The sequence below is a fragment of the Pinus tabuliformis genome, chromosome 1_1, assembly GCF_031772625.1.
Source record: "Pinus tabuliformis cultivar Carrire ecotype Pingquan chromosome 1_1, CPIR1, whole genome shotgun sequence".
NCBI classification, from domain to species: domain Eukaryota; kingdom Viridiplantae; phylum Streptophyta; class Pinopsida; order Pinales; family Pinaceae; genus Pinus; species Pinus tabuliformis.
In genome coordinates, this window is record NC_142297.1 from 329,660,265 (window position 1) to 329,678,201 (window position 17,937).

General features: G+C 38.9%; 2 protein-coding genes across 4 annotated transcripts in view; both read left to right on the forward strand.

The window, feature by feature from the left end:
* The first annotated feature begins 6,189 nt into the window (after window positions 1-6,189).
* The window catches only part of LOC149212900 (uncharacterized), a 63,520-nt gene continuing 51,772 nt past the window's right edge, over window positions 6,190-17,937 (forward strand). The window contains exon 1 of one of the 3 annotated variants that reach the window (XM_089391924.1): window positions 6,190-6,289. The gene's annotated coding sequence lies outside the window, so the exon portion shown is untranslated. Of the gene's footprint in view, window positions 6,290-6,485; window positions 6,612-17,937 lie in introns of those variants that run through there. The other 2 variants (XM_089391922.1, XM_089391923.1) reach the window with 2 other exon arrangements.
* On the forward strand, window positions 9,372-10,687 carry LOC149212901 (uncharacterized). Its single transcript, XM_089388863.1, has 2 exons — window positions 9,372-9,664; window positions 9,970-10,687. The coding sequence occupies exons 1-2, from the start codon at window positions 9,372-9,374 to the stop codon at window positions 10,685-10,687; spliced, it is 1,011 nt and encodes a 336-aa protein (XP_089244989.1).

Sequence of the window (17,937 nt, forward strand, 5' to 3'; positions counted from 1 at the left end):
TGTCCCCGAATAAACCCAATGCGGGAAAATCGGTGCAGCTCTCTGAGGGTTTTATTATTAAGCAGTTTCATAATACAATCTGGGTGCTAAATCGGCTCACCCAATAGAGAATGATCTCGGCAGTAGTACCTCTCAGTTGGAGACAAATATTCTGGCTAAAACCTCGGATGAGCAATCCCACAACTCTCAGCTCCAATCTGCCCCACGAAATCTCTAGCGTCTGCCTCTAGGGACTACGTCAGCCTCTTTGGCCCAGTGTCAACCCAGTGTTGCCTCAACTCACCTGCGTCAGCCTCTAGAGGCCCCGCGTCAGCCTCTAGAGCCTCTGCGTCACCCACGCTAGCTCTCTCTGGCATTGTGTAGCTCCTGGCTGCCTCTGCTTGGGCCCTGACTGGCTCTACGTGGCCTCTAGCTGGCTCTGTGTCCCTCTCTCCCGGCTTCTGCGCTGATGCTATCGTTACCCTCTCTGCCTCTTTGTTTCTGTATTCACTGCCCCTCAGCTGCAACTCTGATCACTCCTTCGATTTCCTCAGCAAGCGCTGCCCCAAAAAAATCAAATTCTTGATCAACTCGGTGTGTTCTCCAAGTGACCCTCAAGCCTCCTCTTATACTTTTCTCGTTGACAATTCAATGACCGAGATTAAGTACCTAATCAATGGCTAAGATTAACTCTGGCTTGATCCATGACTTTTGGACCCTTCTAACACAATTTTATATTAATTCACATTAATATTGAATTAATATTTTATTTTCCCTAAGTTTAGACTTAGTGACTCCATTAAAAATATTAACTATTTTAATATCTCCCAAACTGTTTAGAATTTGCCCAAACCATGTCTAGGTATTGGAGATCTCATGTGCTTTAGCCTCTCCACCAATTTTTTTGGTTAGAGCACATCCAATGCTACCCCAAATCAACACCAATCCCAATGACCAATGACAATCAACCCAAAGAATGAAGATGAACATAAGGGATGGATGGGAAATGCTAAGTATGGATTATCTCTAACAGGCTATATCAATTAGTGCCCCCTATTGGTACCCCTCGTAAACCATAAGGCCTTAGAGGAGATATCATTGGACTAGGGTCAAAGGCTAACCTCCCAAGTGAAGTGTTGGAATAAGGATGCAATCCAAAACGGTCAGTCATTCAACTTGCCCCCCTAATTCACATTAATATGCCCTTTTTTGGTAATGTTGTCATTGATGCCAATATGATGACAAACCCTAATTGCAAACCCTAAATGCACAGAAGCCCTAGCAAATTTGAAGACTTGGAGATCTTATGTCAAAAATTTCAGTTTTGGCAAGCCTACTTGAAGCCTACGTAAGTCGGCCTACTTGAACCCCAAAAGATGTGTCTATTTGTAATCCAAGCAAATGAGTATATATATAAGCAATGAGCATTTCAGTTAGGCATCAAGTTCGGTGTGAAATCAGAACATAATAAGTGCAGAAGTACGAAGATAGAAGGTCTCTGTGAAAATTCCTAAACTCAGAATCCCCACTGCAACAAACTGGTGTTACTTCTCTTACTTGTTAATCCATGCAAGTTATTCACTGTGTTCTACAGTAAATATTGAAGCAAAGACAACTACACCCTTCACTTATTTAAATAAAATGCGGAAACAAGAAACTGAGCAAGAAAGAAATACAACACATCTACACAAATATTTTTGGACAAATGTCCTCGGAAAAATCCAGTGTGGGAAAACCGATGCAGCAGCTGAGGGTTTTATTATTAAGCAGTAGTAATTTATGAATACAAACTTTGGATGCCTTCCCGGCAATCCAGTTACAAAGAATATCACTGACAGAGAGATAAGTGAGGTTACCTCACACTATCACTGGAAATCCTTGCTGATCCAGCCACTGAATGCACTGCCCCTGGCTGCCTCTGCACTGTCTCTACGCAGTCACTGTGTTAGCCCAATGTCACACCCTTAGGGGAAAACGTCACCCCTTCAACTGATCGACTTGCTACCTAGGAACTTCGATTTTCACCTCTGGGTCTTACACCCTGTCTCCCGACTTCTGCAATCGATTCCTTCAACAAATTTTCGGATTCCCTCTTGGCTTTTGTGTGGCTCTGCATCAGCCTCTCTAGCTCTGTGTTGCTTCTGTTGGATCTCTCTCTGCCTTCTCTGCTGAGTATTCTCCAATCAGGAAAGATTTCCCTTCGGATACTATCCTTGCCCCTCACTGCAAAAGATCACTATCGAAAATCTCTCCAATAGTTGCTCCGCTTCAGAAAATCTTCCCTCTGTATCTTCTCCAAGTGCCCATCAAGCCTTCTCTTATAATCCTCTTGCTGATCAATCAATGACCTAGATTAGATTCTAATCAATGGCTAGGAATCAGAGGATCATATTGACTTGATCTCCACGTTCTTCTAGAAGTTTCACCCATAGTTTAGATTAATACCCAGTAATTATTTTAATTTCCTAAGTTTAGACTTAGGGATCCATTAAAAATAATTAACTATTTTAATAAAACTGTCTCCAAGTGGAATTTCACAAAACGATTTTTGGGTATTGGAAAATGCATGTGTCCTAGCCTCCTTGCAAATTTTGATGCTAAGAGCACATTCGATGGTACCAAAAATCAACAGTCTCAACATGAAACAAATTTGAAGACAAGTCATCTTTGTTTGTTATATTTTTCGGTCTGTAAACATATATTATTCTTGATTTCAATGCCCTAGCCTTGTACAAAACTCAACCCTAAATTGATCAAGCTCGAAAAGTAAGGAAGGATCTCAGACCAGGCTTAAAACATGGAGTTTATATCTCAGACCCAACCTAGACTTGGAGTTACAGAGCTTTGATTCATTGCAATCCTTGGCCCCGTGATTTTTGTCTATTTTTAGGCCTCGACCTTTTACAAAATTGAACTTCGACATTTTATAGTCCTCTGCAACTCGGCCTTTCTCAGAAAGGAATTGCAGTCTCGGACCAAGCTCAATAGAGAGGAACACACCTTCTTTCATGCTCAGAGTTGATGCTTATACTTCAAAATGAGCTCAAAACTAAGGAACAAACCTTAGACTAGAAGTTGTAGTCACAGACCTCTTGAAAGAATTGAAGTAACGAACTAGATCTCAGATCTAGGAGTGATCTCAAACCTATTAAAGTTGCAAACCATCTTGAATTTGTTAAAAAGTTGTAGACCATCACAAACCTTGTCTCTTTTATAGTGTGTTTGATTGAGAGCAAAATTTGGTTCTTGACATCTTTATTAAAGGCTTACTAAAACTAATTGAAGGAGCTTTGAAAAGAATTGATTGTTAGAGCATTCTTGAAGGCATTGTTTGGACAAAACTTGGTCAGATTATTGGGTATATCTTGAGCATATTTTGAAGGCATCATTGAAGAAACCTAGGAAAAGATCATGCCTCTTGGAGTAGACAAAGCATTGTTGAAGACACGTGGTTTGGGCATCATTTGAGAGCATTGAGAGTAGTATATTGAGTATTGTTTAAGGCAATCTTCTTGAAGACTTGTTGACCTGTGAAGACTTGTTGACATATGAATACTTGAAGACTTGTTGACTTGTGAAGACTTGGAGATCATCTTGAAGATCAGATTTGGAGCATACTTTGAGGAGTATTGACTGGACCCTCTTGGAGCAGCTTATTAAAGACATCTTGAAGACCTATTGAAGACTAGTAGAGGCTGATCTTGGAGTCATTCTTGGAGACCTTGATGCATGATTGAAGCCCTCCTAGAGTAAATTGTTTGGGTATCATGAAGAGTTTTGGAGACACCTTTTGTGATTGTTAAAGTTGTCATTGATGAACGAAGTGTTTTTGAGATTAATTGAGGGCATTGTTGAAGGCGATCTTGAAGATATTATCAAGGCTTGTTGCAGAAGATATTGGAAGCCTTGAAGAACTATTAAACCTACCTTGAAGAATAGAAGTAGAGGGTTGGAGACCTAGAGGATTTGACTCCTCAAGAAGACTAGGTTGGAGCCTAAGCCAGATAAGAGGGTTGGAGCCCTAGAGGATTGGAGTCCTCAAGTAGACCAAGTTGGAGCTTGGTGGTATAGTACAAGTTGGAGCCTGGTTTGATTGAAGATTAGAGTCTTCATCTAGGGTTGGAGCCCTGAAGTGTTATTGTACTTGAATTGTTGTAAAAAGAGGATTGGAGTATGCGCCATTCTTGTTAATGAAATTATTCTTTTGTTGTACATTTTTGTATTCTGATTTATTAAGTGATGTTCACTGGCATAAAAGTAACAATTGTAAAAGAAATACTGATTCACCCCCCTCTCAATATTTCCAACACTCTTAACACTAAATGAAAGCACATAATTACTAAAATGGTCAAAGTACCTGTTGATAGGTGACCACCTTCCTTCAAGAAACATTTTGGATGGGAAAGAGCATTGGTTGGAGCAACAGGTGGAGAGTTTTGACACAAATGTATTTGTAGACCATTGGGTTGATGGTTAGTTGGCTGTCATGCCTCATGAGAGGACAAAATTTTCATCCTTTAGGTTACCCACTTTTGGTGGGAAACAAGCCAAATTGTCACAAGGGATGTGCTGAACAAAGTGCGCGCACAATTAACAATGCCTCTTAGTGAGCCATAAAATTGCATCATATAATCCGCCTTTGTCTATCATGTGTAAGATAATGGCAATTGAATGATACTTACTGATATCTGTGCATCAAATGACAATATTTAGCTCAAAACCATATACTTCAACGTATCTTGCATGGGCAAGGTCTTAGATCTAGATCAAAATCCTCATGCTACAGTAGGGATAACTAGCCTCTTGCAATTTTTTTTGTTTTCCCTCAATAACATCCCTAATAGCATGATCTTGGCAAGAGATTTGTGAGATTTTCTACCCATGCCTTGAAATTCCTCCCAACACCCTTATTTATTCCCAGCACTCTAGTCTCCATCCAATTTCCTTTTGGACTGCTTCCTAGATCCAAGATGATATTTGAAAGGGTCACCTTCCAAAGACACCTTTGTTGCAATTTGGGATAAATTGGAACAACTGAAATTTCAAGGATCATACATCATAAGAATTTCAATCATTTAGAGAAAAATTCAAAGAGAATTTCCAGTTGGCACAAAGTTAGCTAATCTAGTTAATCATTTACTACTATGTGCAAAGGAAAAAATTGAGGTTGGCTCCATGATTTGTGACTCTCGTGCCTCATCTAGGTGGATATTATTCTAGTCTATCAATGGATAACTAACTTCCATTAGAATGTTCACTTCAACACTCTTCGATATTATCGCCTCTCCTTACCCTCCATCAACTATAAATCTAAAACACACCCTCTTCCCTAACTTGTCCATCCTCAGATATCTTGAAGATAGAGCCATATCTACCCAATAATAGATACCTTCCCAATCCCTAAGAATGTGCTATGTTCAAATCCATAATTTCCTTGACAGGATTCCTTCTCTTAGCCTTCATAACTGAACTAATAGAGATTGCATTTTGCTGGACTGATCTAGGTTTCAAGTATGGTTGATCCTTATATCCAAAAGCACTTGATTCAGATATGCCAAGGGAGAACAATCCATTGGAGGATCCCGTTGACAACATGCACAGGCTTCCCCTAATCATTTTCTCCCCTGCTAATACCATAACCATCAATAGTCTCCTCTTTCATAATCTTTTGCACATCCCCACAACTCTTAGAGGAATCTCCATACCCATTCAAAGACATAACCATACCCGAACCAACAAGAACCACGACACTCAAACCCAAACCTCCTTTAAATCTATTCCATGACTTTTCTCAATTGACCTGATATTTGACACATGTTCCTTTTGAACTCGACACTTCGTAGCCTTTGGTCACAATCAATCTATGAGGACACATTTGGACATCCTAATTCCATCAGCATCTTAATGAGCCGGAAAAACAGATTCAAAGTTGGTGTGAAACAAAACTATAATAGGAATTGATTCTAATTGGCATCCCATGCCTCTTTCACACTATTACGGTACAAAAGTTACACTTAAATGTCTGATGAGAGAACAAATTTCTTTACCAAAAGATGGGTTGAGGAAATAGATATTTAATCATATACTTCTCAAAGTTTCTTTATTAAGCAAGGTTATGCAATATTATCTAAATTCTCAAAAGTGAAATACTGATATAAATTCAATACCTGATATACATGTTAATTTATTGTATGCTCAGGCTTCTTTTTGTCTTATTGATTATTGGATTTAACTGCAGGGCACCAACAAAAAGTTTTGGAATCACCTCGTGCACACAATGGGTATGAGAGCTTTAGGAGGAGTGAATCTGGTTTGCCTCAATCCTTAGCTGCATAGTATACTTTGAATATTTATGTTCTTAGTTCTTGTATGATTTTAGTTGTTGAAGTCATGTTTCACAATATTCAATTGCAATATACATGAGAAATGTAATTTCCATTATTGTAATCTCTTTGAATTTTAGCTTGTGGTGACTGTTGCCACAAATCTAGCAGGCCCAGAGCAAAGCCACATTGGGCTAGGGGCCAGACCTTATGGCAACAAAAAGTAATGATTGCCACTGTCACATCAGCAACCTTTCTCCTGCTGTTTAGTGGGATTTAAACCAAAAGGGAGGCTTCCCTAAATTACTTGTGAGGATATTCTAATACTCCTCCCTAGCAACAGGAGCCTGTCGCAATTTCACGTAGCAATGCATCAGAGTTCTTTCCCTGAGCATTATCTTCCTCAAAATTTTCTTTAGTTTGTTCTTCTTGATGACCAGGAAAGGTCTCTTCCTTCTGTTTATGGTAATTATCATTGTCTGACCCCTTTTAAGCACTTTCAAAAAGCTTTATGAGATCTTCTTGTGCAAGGATCTTTTTTACCTCTCGTGGTTATCTTCATAGTTTTGAGATCTGGATCCTCGAAAATTGAGAAGTTGTTCAATAAAGCTCCTTACAGAATATATCATTTTTGGGAAGAAAAAATATTTAAGCCATTCTCTTTGATTTTTTTCAAAAGATTCCATAAATAATCCTATCAATGCATCTTCATAAATCACATTATTTATTGCAACATATTTCATGACACTTACAATGTGATTGATAGCTGAAAATGCACTCCCATTAAATCTGGGGCAATTTTTATAACAATCCAGGCATAGGTGCTTTGGATATCCTTGGACATCCTGAATATCTAGGCAATGTTACATCTTATGCAACTCCCAGTGAGCCATTTCTTGTCCCACAAGATTTTCATAATATACAGATATGGATTCGCCAAGGTGAACTCAAAATGCCTTGAAAGATGCTTGCTTCACCCTAGAAGCATGGAATCATTTAAAGCTCAATGAAGAACTAGGTCTTTGTTCATCCAATGGAGTTGCCAGATGAGCAGATCTATCCTTGTCTATGGGATAAGCTCTATCAAGAAAATGAAGCTTAGATTTCAGATTTCTAGTAGGTTGACTCGACTCATCCGCTGCAACACGCCAAAAATGTTGCCTCAAAATCTAGTAGGATTTGTGAGAGGACTCACAAATCAAGAACTAGACTAAGATACAACACTGAGGTGGTTGGCATTGTCACTTTAGCACTGCACCTCCAACTCTTTAGTGGAATTTTGCCACATGGGAGGCTTCCAAATATTACTATGTTGCACGGGGACCTATCCCCACCATAATTCATGATGTTTCCTTCTTTCCGATGATCCGGGGACTTTGGAACTCGTCAGAAACATTCCAAATTTGTCGGGGACTCCATCCGGGACTTCAAGGCTGTCCCCTAGCCGTCCCTCGAAAAATCAAGGACTTTTTGGGGACTTCCAAAACGTCCCTTGATATATCGGGGACTTTTGGACGTCCCCAATATAATTTCAAGTTACAAGTTAAAAAAATATTATTTTTTCTCATTTTTTTACAAAAAGTCAAAATTTAATTGTAATTAAAAAATAAAAATTATGTTTTACCTAAACCCTAGCACATACCTACGTTCTAAAACAACATAGTAACAAAAGTAAAACATGACCCACATAACTCATTTCATTTACCATTCAACGACGATGGGTGGGTTCCAACGAGTGACAAGGTTACAGGCTGACAGAGAGAGAGCCGACTTTGCTTCATGCAAGCTTCACGCAGGCATGCAGGTTTGCTTCACGAAAGGCAGGCAGACTTCACGTAGGTTTGCTTCATGGCAGGGGTTGCTTCAAGTTCACGCCCACTTGGACGCAGGGTTCAAGCCAACAATGAGCATTGAGCACCCTTCATGCCTAGCAGCGAGCAACCTTCATGCCCAACAACGAGCAACCTTCATGCCCAAGTTAGTTTAAATGCCCAACAGTGAGCAGTGAAACACAATTTTGAGTTTTTGGTTACCAAGTAGGGAGGAAGGCTAGCTAAAAGTCAGAAGTCGAGCCAAAAAAACGCAGGTTAGAAGGGCTACAAAAATTTTAACTTTATTTTATGATTTATCTGTCATCACTAGAACCCATAAATGATAATTTTTTATTTTTAATCAGAGTTTTTAGTTTCTTGCTTGGAGCTATCAAAACACTTGGAGCAACTATGCAAGAAACTTGGAGCAACGATGCATTTTTGGTTTCCAAGTAAGTTTAAAATTTTATTTTTATTTTTAGTTTTTTTAAGCAGTAGTATGGTCTAATATTTTTTTTCCCTTAAAATTTTAAAACAAATCTATTATATTTTTAAATTTCAGATGTCACCTCTAAAAACAAATCAAATGGACAACAATGCTTCAACAATTGCTCAACATAAGGGTGAAACATTAGCAGGGGCAACAAAAAACTCTGTTTTAATCAACACAATGAAACCCTTGCTTCAGTTTGTCAAAAAAATCACCAAGAATAAAAAGAAAAATAGTGGTGGTTCAGAGAGTGGGCATGCAACCTTTGTGGTCATAATTTCAAGGGAAGCTACACTAGGGTTTACCATCATCTTTTGTCTTTTCCTGGAGTTGGAGTAAAGGCATGCACTTGTCCCTTGGAAAAAGAGAATTTTACTTACTAAACTTCACATGGCCGCCACAGGTGGCATTGTAGAGATGGAGGAGAACAACTCTACTGTCTTCAAAAAACCAAAAAATTTAAGCACAAAAGAAGAGTACTGTCAAAGAGAAATCAATGAAAAAGATTCAATTGATTTAGGTTCCAATAAATCTAGTTCAAGTAAGAAAAGCAAAGCTGTTGTGGCTGAGTGGTTCAATGTGCAACACAATAATGAGGCAGACGGTGCAGTGGCTAAATTCTTCTTTGCCAATGGAATATCATTTAATGCCACCTGTTCCCCTTAGTACAAAGAGATGATAAAGAAAGTCATTGCTGCTGGTCCATCATTTCAGCTCCCTAATTACAATAAATTGTAGACAACATTGTTAGATAGAGGGGTCACAAAGATGCAGGCGGTGATGGAAGGCCTTAAAAAATCATGGGTTGAATATGGGCATTCAATCGTCATGGATGGTTGGACAAATATTCAACAAAGGCCTTTGTTGAACATCATTGTCACCTCTCCAACTGGTCCATATTTCTTAAGGGCAATTGATTGTACTGGAAAGAAGAAGGATGCAACCTTTCATTATGAGGTATTAAAGGATGCAATTGAGGAGATTGGTCCTACAAACGTAGTTCAAGTTATCACAGATGCTGCACCAGTTTGTAGGTCTGCAGGGTTGATGATTCAAAGCAGGTACAAGCATCTATTTTGGACTCCTTGTTGTGTGCATGCTTTAAATAATGCACTCAAAGACATTGGTAAAATTTCTTGGATCACCCGCATTATTTTGGATGCAAGAGAGGTGCAAATGTTCATTTGCAACCACCATGCCTCTCTAGCTATTTATAGAATTTATGCAAAAAAGAAGTTCTTGAAACCAACAGATACAAGGTATGCCACCTACTATATCCTTCTTGACCGTATGCTAGAGGTGCAACATGCCCTAAAGGCCACTGTTATAAGTTCTAAGTGGTTTGCATGGGGGGAATCCAAAACAGATCAGGAAAGAAGGTAAGGCAGTTGGTGTTGAATGATGATTGGTGGGTTGATGTAAAATACATTGCCCCATTCACTGCTTCAATAGTGGAGCAAATCAAGTATGCAGATTCAAATTCCTTTTGCCTTGGGGAAATATATGAGTCAATTGATGACATGATTGGAAAAATGAAGTCCATCATTCGTCAAAGGGAGTCCTCTTTGGGGTTATTTAATGAAATCCAAAGGTTGATTGAAAAGAGATGGAACAAGTTAAACACACCTGTTCATATGGTCGTTTATGCACTTAATACAAAGTGGTATGTGGAGAGGGAAGGTAGAGTTTCACCGATAGATGACCTTGAAGTGAAACAAGGCTTTATTGATGCCATAGAAAAGATGTATACATCAAAACAAGCAACCATATTTCGAGAACAATTTCTTGATTTTGCTTTGCTCAGTAGCCCCACTTTCTCTAGAGCCGCAAAGAAAGATTTGTTGGGTATGGCACAAAAAAGTCCCATTGGATGGTGGAAGATGTATGGGGACAAAGCACCAGAAATACACACTCTTGCTATGCATTTACTATCTCAGGTTGCTAGTTCTTTAGCTACAGAAAGGAATTGGTCTACATTTAGTTTTATCCACTCTATTAAGAGGAATAGGCTTACCTCTAAAAGAGCGGAGAAACTAATCTACATGCACAACAGTGTTTGCCTTCTTATAAGGAAGACTCCATAGTATTTACTGGGACTTGCAGTACAGTGGGATGTAGATCCTGAGGATGCTTCATAGATTGACGATGATGATGATGGGTCATCAATCCATACATGATTGGTTAATGTACCATTAGATGACATTGAGCTGTAGTTGCAAAGCATTGATGATGATGGGAGAGAAGATAATGAGGCTCAAGCATTTTCAGATAGACTTGATGCAGAAGATATGAATCTTTGAGTAGCTTCAGCGTTCATGCTACTATGGATATTGACTCATACTTTCTCTTTTGTTGTCTTGAGACATTTTGATTTTTCCATTTGGAAACTACACTAGTGACTTTTATTTTTCCATTTGGGTTCTTGGACTATAGTTTATAATTTATAATTCATGGTTTTCTAGACTCTTAATTTGGGATTTATATTTAAACTTTAATGACTTGTTCATGTTTATAGTTTATTAAATTTTAGTATTTACTTTTACGCTTTAGCTGCTATTTAAATTTTGAAATGATTCATCATGCATCATAGAATGATTATGTAGATACTAGACAATAGTAGATTGTAGGCTGTAAGTTGTAACACACTAATAATACTTCTTAAGTTATGCAATGATGACGAAATTTGTTTTTGTGATGCACAATTCTCAATGATGATGATATACTATTAGTATTAGTCTTTAGATTTTAGTATTTTATTTTGTAATTTGAATTTCAAAATAGGAATAGTTCTAATTTTTATATTTTAATTTATCATTTTGATTCATGTTTATGTTGTATTACTAAACTTTATTTAATTTAATTTTTTGAATAAATATAAAAATTAGTAGCCGCACTTGCCGTCCCCAACCCGTCGTCCCTTGAAAATTTGGGGGTGCACTCTAGCCGTCTCGTAAACTTGTCCCCCCATCCCCCCCGTCCCCACAGCCATTGCAACATAGCAATATTAATTACTTATGGTCTTCTAAGTCCATAGGTTCAAGTGATGCATGTGAATTGCTTAAGCAAGGTACTTCTTAGTTGGATTAGGGCACAAATCTTTATGTCAAGGAGCAACATACCATGAACTAAGCCTTGAGAAGAGTATTTGAGGCCTAGGGTTTGAATATGTAGTTCAGTAAAAGTATATCTAAGACCACAAGCATAATGAAAATGTTTACTTAAAGGTGTGATCAACACTAGGGGATGGTAAACCTTCAACAAGCCCTAAGTTGAAGCCTTGTATAGAACTAGGGTTTGCTAGGGCACTAAATACCCTAGGGTTGATGATGTCAATTCTAATGAGGAAATTTTCACCATGAACAAAGTTGGATTTTAGGTTTGTGAGGTCAAGCAAGGTGAAAGAATGCCAAATCAACTCCAACATTTCAATGGCTCAAGCCCTAATTGAATTTGGCCGTTGTCCTCGCCTTAGCAGCTTGCCTTGAAGGGCTGAAAAAGTAAAGAGAAGAAAAAGGTAAGGGTTTTCAAAAGTTTTTTATCACCAATGGGGTTCCAATGCCTTTCCATACTTTGGTAATGGAGTCTTAGGGGTTTAAGCTATAGAGATATCAAATTCATGGATGGAGTAAGGGGGAGAACTCTAGTTTTCACTTCCAAACCTGAACTATCTTTTTATGAAGGGAGAAATGAACTAGAAGAAATGCCGTGTAAGAGGTCTTCTAGGGATTCCAAGGAAAATAGATTAAACATGCAACAATTCACCTTATCTTTCCAATAAAAAATTGCATTTAGTCAAGGAACAATAGAAAAGCCTTAGAAATATTCCATTACATGTAAAAGCATAAAAGATATGCAATAAATACTCACAAATTTTCCAAGGAAATGGATTCTTTCAACCCCAAAATGATGTCTCTAATATGTAAACTAGTCTCCAATAGCAAAAACTCCTCAAAGGTCACATCTCCACAAGTAGCGAAATACAAGAGGCTAAGTCGAGCTCTTTCTAAGGAGGCCGGAATCCCCAAAGATGATGATGAAAAAATGAATGGAGTGATCCTCCTCTTATAGGAGGCCTATCACTTCCATTGATCCAACTAAAGGCCCCTAAATAATTTTAATTTTGAGTAGACACAAAGTAAATGGGTTACAAGCCAACCCAATAGCTCAATAAAATAAAATATTCCAACATTTTCTCACACGTGTGAGCGGTATGCCCTCTCTAAGCATGGCGCCATGCCCATTTAGGGTTAAAAATTCTCCAAAAGTGCAATACAAGGGCTGCATGTGTCTCTAAGCATCATGGTCAACTGAGGAAAGGTCCTCAAATCAATCTTCAAAACATCTCTGTGTGTCCAAAAGCAACTTTGGGTGCGCTGCATCATCTCCTTGGGTGCCAAGTAGACAACGTAGTGTACTCTTTCTCCATTGTTGGGGCTCTATAATGCAATACAAGTCTTCCCTAATCATCTTGGGGATGATCAACATCATCTAGGCTCTGGGTCAAGGCATGCCCATCAAGTAGTGTCAAGGCTAGCACAGGGAAATGTTGGGTCCATTGGATACATCATCATGAATCCTGAATGCCAGGAAAAATGAGCTCAGTGTTCTAGATCTGTGGGTGCTCTGGGGTGTCCATTGTCAAAATTTCACTACTGAAATTCTATTGCAGTAATTGGAATTAATTCTTCTAACTGTAAATTAAATTAGTAGTTTATTGCTACGACAACAAAGAATTAATCACACTACAATATTCACACAATTAAATACTGCAGAATATAAATTGGAAACTGAGAAAATACTGGCACACAAAATATTACACAATTATTTTTGGACAAAAGTCCTTGGAATAACCCAACTTGGGAAAACCGGTGCAACAACTGAGGGTTTTTATTATTAAGCAACTGTGAAATAATATGAGTACAATCTAGATGCCGCAGACTGACAATCCTACAGAGAAAATACTCGCAAAAATCTAGTGAGGAATTTCCCTCACCCCACAAGCAATCTGACATTACAGACAGGCCTCTAAAACACCTCCACGAATTGCCCTACGCCACCCTCTGCGCAAGCACAAATATGTAGGAATTTACAGGGTAAGTTCCTCAGACAGAACACCAAAGGACACCGCTCACAAACAGATCACAGATCAATACACCAGTATTTTGACGTGGTTAAAACCCTCAAAGAGGGAAACAGTCCACGGCCTGAGCCAACGCAGCCACTTCAGGAAATTTATTAATAAAAGAATGAAAATTTACATATGCTTCTCTCATAGACGGATTACCCTACAAATGACCCTCCATGCTCTTTAAATAGAGATCATGGACCAATCGGGTGTTAAGCCACGGATCAAGTGTCGGCAATACCGAGGAGAGAATGAACCGTCGGATCACTACATATCGTGACCGTCGGATTGTAAGTTACAAAATGTACATAGTAAAGAAACACACTTTACCTAACTCTATACTAGACCAAGTTGTACTTAACTATTTCCTATGTGTCGGAATATCCTAACATCCCCCCTTAAGAACAACTTGGGATAGGATTGAAGGATTTACAAATATGACACAATAGGAGAAGGAAGGAGGCACTAGAGCCTATCCCCCCTTAGTGACAACTTCCTGAACTCCAACCATAAATCGAAGTTTAGTGAACTTCGCCTCTGTGAGAGCCTTTGTAAAGATGTCTGCAACTTGATCATCTGTTGAACAATATTGCACTTCAAGAACATGGTCGTGAATGAGCTTTCTGATGAAGTGCATGTGCAGTTCAATGTGTTTGCTGCGCTGATGTTGGACTGGATCTTTGCATAGCTGAATGGCACTTTGATTATCACACCAAAGTGTAGTTGGATGCTGCTGCTGAAAGCCAAACTCTGACAGGATCTGACGAAGCCACAAGGCTTCCTTACTAGCTTCTACGGCACCACGATACTCTGCTTCTGCTGAAGAAAGAGAAATGGCACCTTGTTTCTTGCAAGCCCATGTAATAGGTCCTGAACCAAGAGTGAACACATAACCTGCAGTAGACTTCCGATCATCAGGGTCACCAGCCCAATCGGAATCAGTGAAACCAACCAATAGAGGAGATGCTTCGGCACTGTAATGAATCCCAAACTGAACTGTACCTCGAACATAACGAAGTATTCTTTTAGCTGCTTTCCAATGACTTTCACGTGGGTTTTGCATAAACCGAGCAACAAGGCCAACAGCAAAGGAAAGGTCAGGATGAGTATGGGTTAGATACAAAAGTTTTCCTACAAGTTGACGGTATAAGGTAGCATCAACTTCAGGAGAAGTACAAGTGATTGAAAGTTTGACTCCAGACTGAAAGGGAGAAGGGGCTGGCTTACAGTCTTCCATGTGAAAATGGCGTAGAATATCACATGCATACTTGGACTGAGAAAGGAAAATACCTTCCTTGGATTGCAAGACTTGAAGACCGAGAAAATAATGTAAGTGTCCTAAGTCTGTCATTTCAAACTTCCTTTTAAGGCTAGACTTCACATGGTTTATAAGGTTGGGATCACTACCAGTCAGGATAAGATCATCAACATAAAGAACAAGAATGATAAGAGACTTGCCCACTTTCTTGGTGTAGACAGTATTGTCAGAATGACACCTAGAAAAGCCATTTTCTAAAAGAAAGTTATCCATTTTGGCATACCAAGCTCGAGGAGCTTGCTTGAGACCATAAAGGGATTTCTTAAGCCGACATACAAGGCTGGAGTCTGTTTGTATAAAGCCAATAGGTTGTTCCATATAGATTTCTTCATGCAAGTCCCCATGCAAGAAGGCGGATTTAACATCCATCTGATGGACTTCCCATTTGAAAGAGGCAGCAAGGGAAAGAACAAGGCGGATAGAGTTCATTTTGGCAACAGGGGAGAAGGTTTCAGTATAGTCAATGCCTTCAACTTGTGAAAAACCCTTAGCAACAAGACGAGCTTTATGTTTATCAACTTTCCCATCTGGTCCATACTTGGTTCTGTAAACCCATTTGCATCTAACAAGTTTTCGTCCCTTTGGTAGAGGAACAAGATCCCATGTATCATTTGCCAATAATGAATGATATTCTTCATTCATAGCTGCTTCCCAATCTGGATGGCCTGAAGCTTCTGCAAAGGTGTCAGGATCATAATTCACTGAAGCTTGAGCCAGTAAAGAAGTGGCTCTCTTGAACTGAGAACGTGTACATCGCTGATCTGTAGGATCACCGACAAGATCACCTGCTGCATCTTGAGTAGCACAGACCCATTTTGGAAGCTGAGGAGCTGAAGGAGGATCCTGAGAAGGTGGGGGAGGATTTTCATCCTCGCTTTCATCATCTGAAGAAGAAATATTTTAAAAGTAGAAGAGATAGGGAGAGGTGGCACATCCGCCGAACTAGGCTCGCAGGCCGATATATTTTCAGCAAACTTTACATCTCTTCTAATGATAACATTTTTGGACTTAAGTGGAATAAGTCTATATCCTTTGACATCTTCAGAATATCCAACAAAAATACATTTTTCACTCTTAGGTTCTAAAGCTTTATGTTTCTCATCTAGAATATGGGCCCATGCTTCACTTCCAAAAACACGAAAGTGACTTACATCTGGTTTGATTGAGCTCCATGCTTCTTCTGGAGTGATATTCTTTAAAACCTTAGTAGGAGTGCGATTTATTATGTAATTTGCACAGTTAATTGCTTCTGCCCAATAATTAAGACTAAGTCCTTTAGATTGAAGCATACAATTAGCCATTTCCTTTAAGGTGTGATTCTTCCTTTCAGCTACACCATTTTGTTGTGGAGTATATGGAACAGTATGTTGCATTGAATTCCATTCTCAGTGCAAAAGTTGATGAATGTGTTTTTAACATATTCTCCGCCATTATCAGATCTTAGCTTAAGAATTTGATGTCCAGATTGTTTTTCAACAAAGGCCTTAAAGGCCAAGAACATGTTAAATACTTCACTCTTGAGTTTTAAGAAGTATACCCAAGTGCGTCTGGAGAAATCATCAATGAAAGTTAAGAAATACTTGTAGCCAGAGAATGAAGCAACTGGAAGTGGACCACATAAATCACTATGCACAAGCTGTAAAGGGGCTGAGGCGTGCCAAGAGGCACGTTTTTCAAAACTGTCCCGATGATGTTTTCCGAGTACACATCCAGAACAAACACCATCTCTGCAAGATACCATTGGAAGACCTGTCACCATATTTTCTTTACATAGATTCTGAAGAGAGCGATAGTTTAAGTGACCAAATCGCTCATGCCAAGGTTTGCTCACTTCATCATTATGAGCAACAAATACTGAGGGAAGATTTGATGACCCAAAGTTGTGAAACTTATACAACCTTGTAGAATCATCAGCAATGCCAGTAGCTAAAATCTGTCTAGGATCTCTTAGGTCCTTAATTACAACATCGTGAGGTGAAAATTCAACGATTTTACCTTCACCTGAATGGGTTATCTGATATACAGATAGAAGGTTGCAGGATAAGGTTGGAACACATAATACATCATTAAACTGACCATTGTCTAGATGAACAGTTCCAGTCCCTACAACACTAAGAGATCTATCATCACCAACATATATATTTTTGGTGTTACAATCATTTAAAGAAGAAAACATGGCTTTGTTTTTGGCCATGTGATAAGAAGCTCCATAATCAATGAGCCACTCATGAGAATGAGAAGAAGAAGATACATTTAGTGCATAGCCAGACCGAGATGCTTGACAACAACATGCAGAAAGTGCCATTCCTGAAGATGAAGTTGAAGTTGAAGATTGCTCCAAATGGATGTTATGCTTCTTCATTGCTGCTTCCAAGGCTTCCATCTTCTTAAAGCATTTGGATTCTAAGTGGCCATCTCGATTACAAAAGTTGCAATGTCTATCAGTCTTCTTCCCTTTGTTTTTATTTGTCTTATTATTTTGTTGAAATGATTTTTCATTTTGAGGCGGAAATTGCTTAGGACCCTTGTTTGGTTTAGGACCATTCTTTTTAGGATACAACTTCTTAGGATTCTTTGGATTTGGTTGCTGCTGGGCGGCTAACGCTTTCTTAGAAGAGTTTCCAAGATGAAGAAGACCAAGGTGTAAGAGTTTTTCTTGTTCTCTTATTAGAGAATCACAAAAGGAATCAAAGGAAGGGGACTTGTAGGTTTGTCCTTGAGAAATGAAGGCTTCTCTTGTAGAATGGAAGGTGGAAACAAACACAGATTAGGTTGGTCCCAACTTAGTAAGAATGGAGTAGATAAGGCTACTATCTTCTTTCTTAACCTTAACACCTTCCAAGAGAAGTCTAAGGGTCTTGAACTTGGACAAAAAATCTTCAATGCAAGAA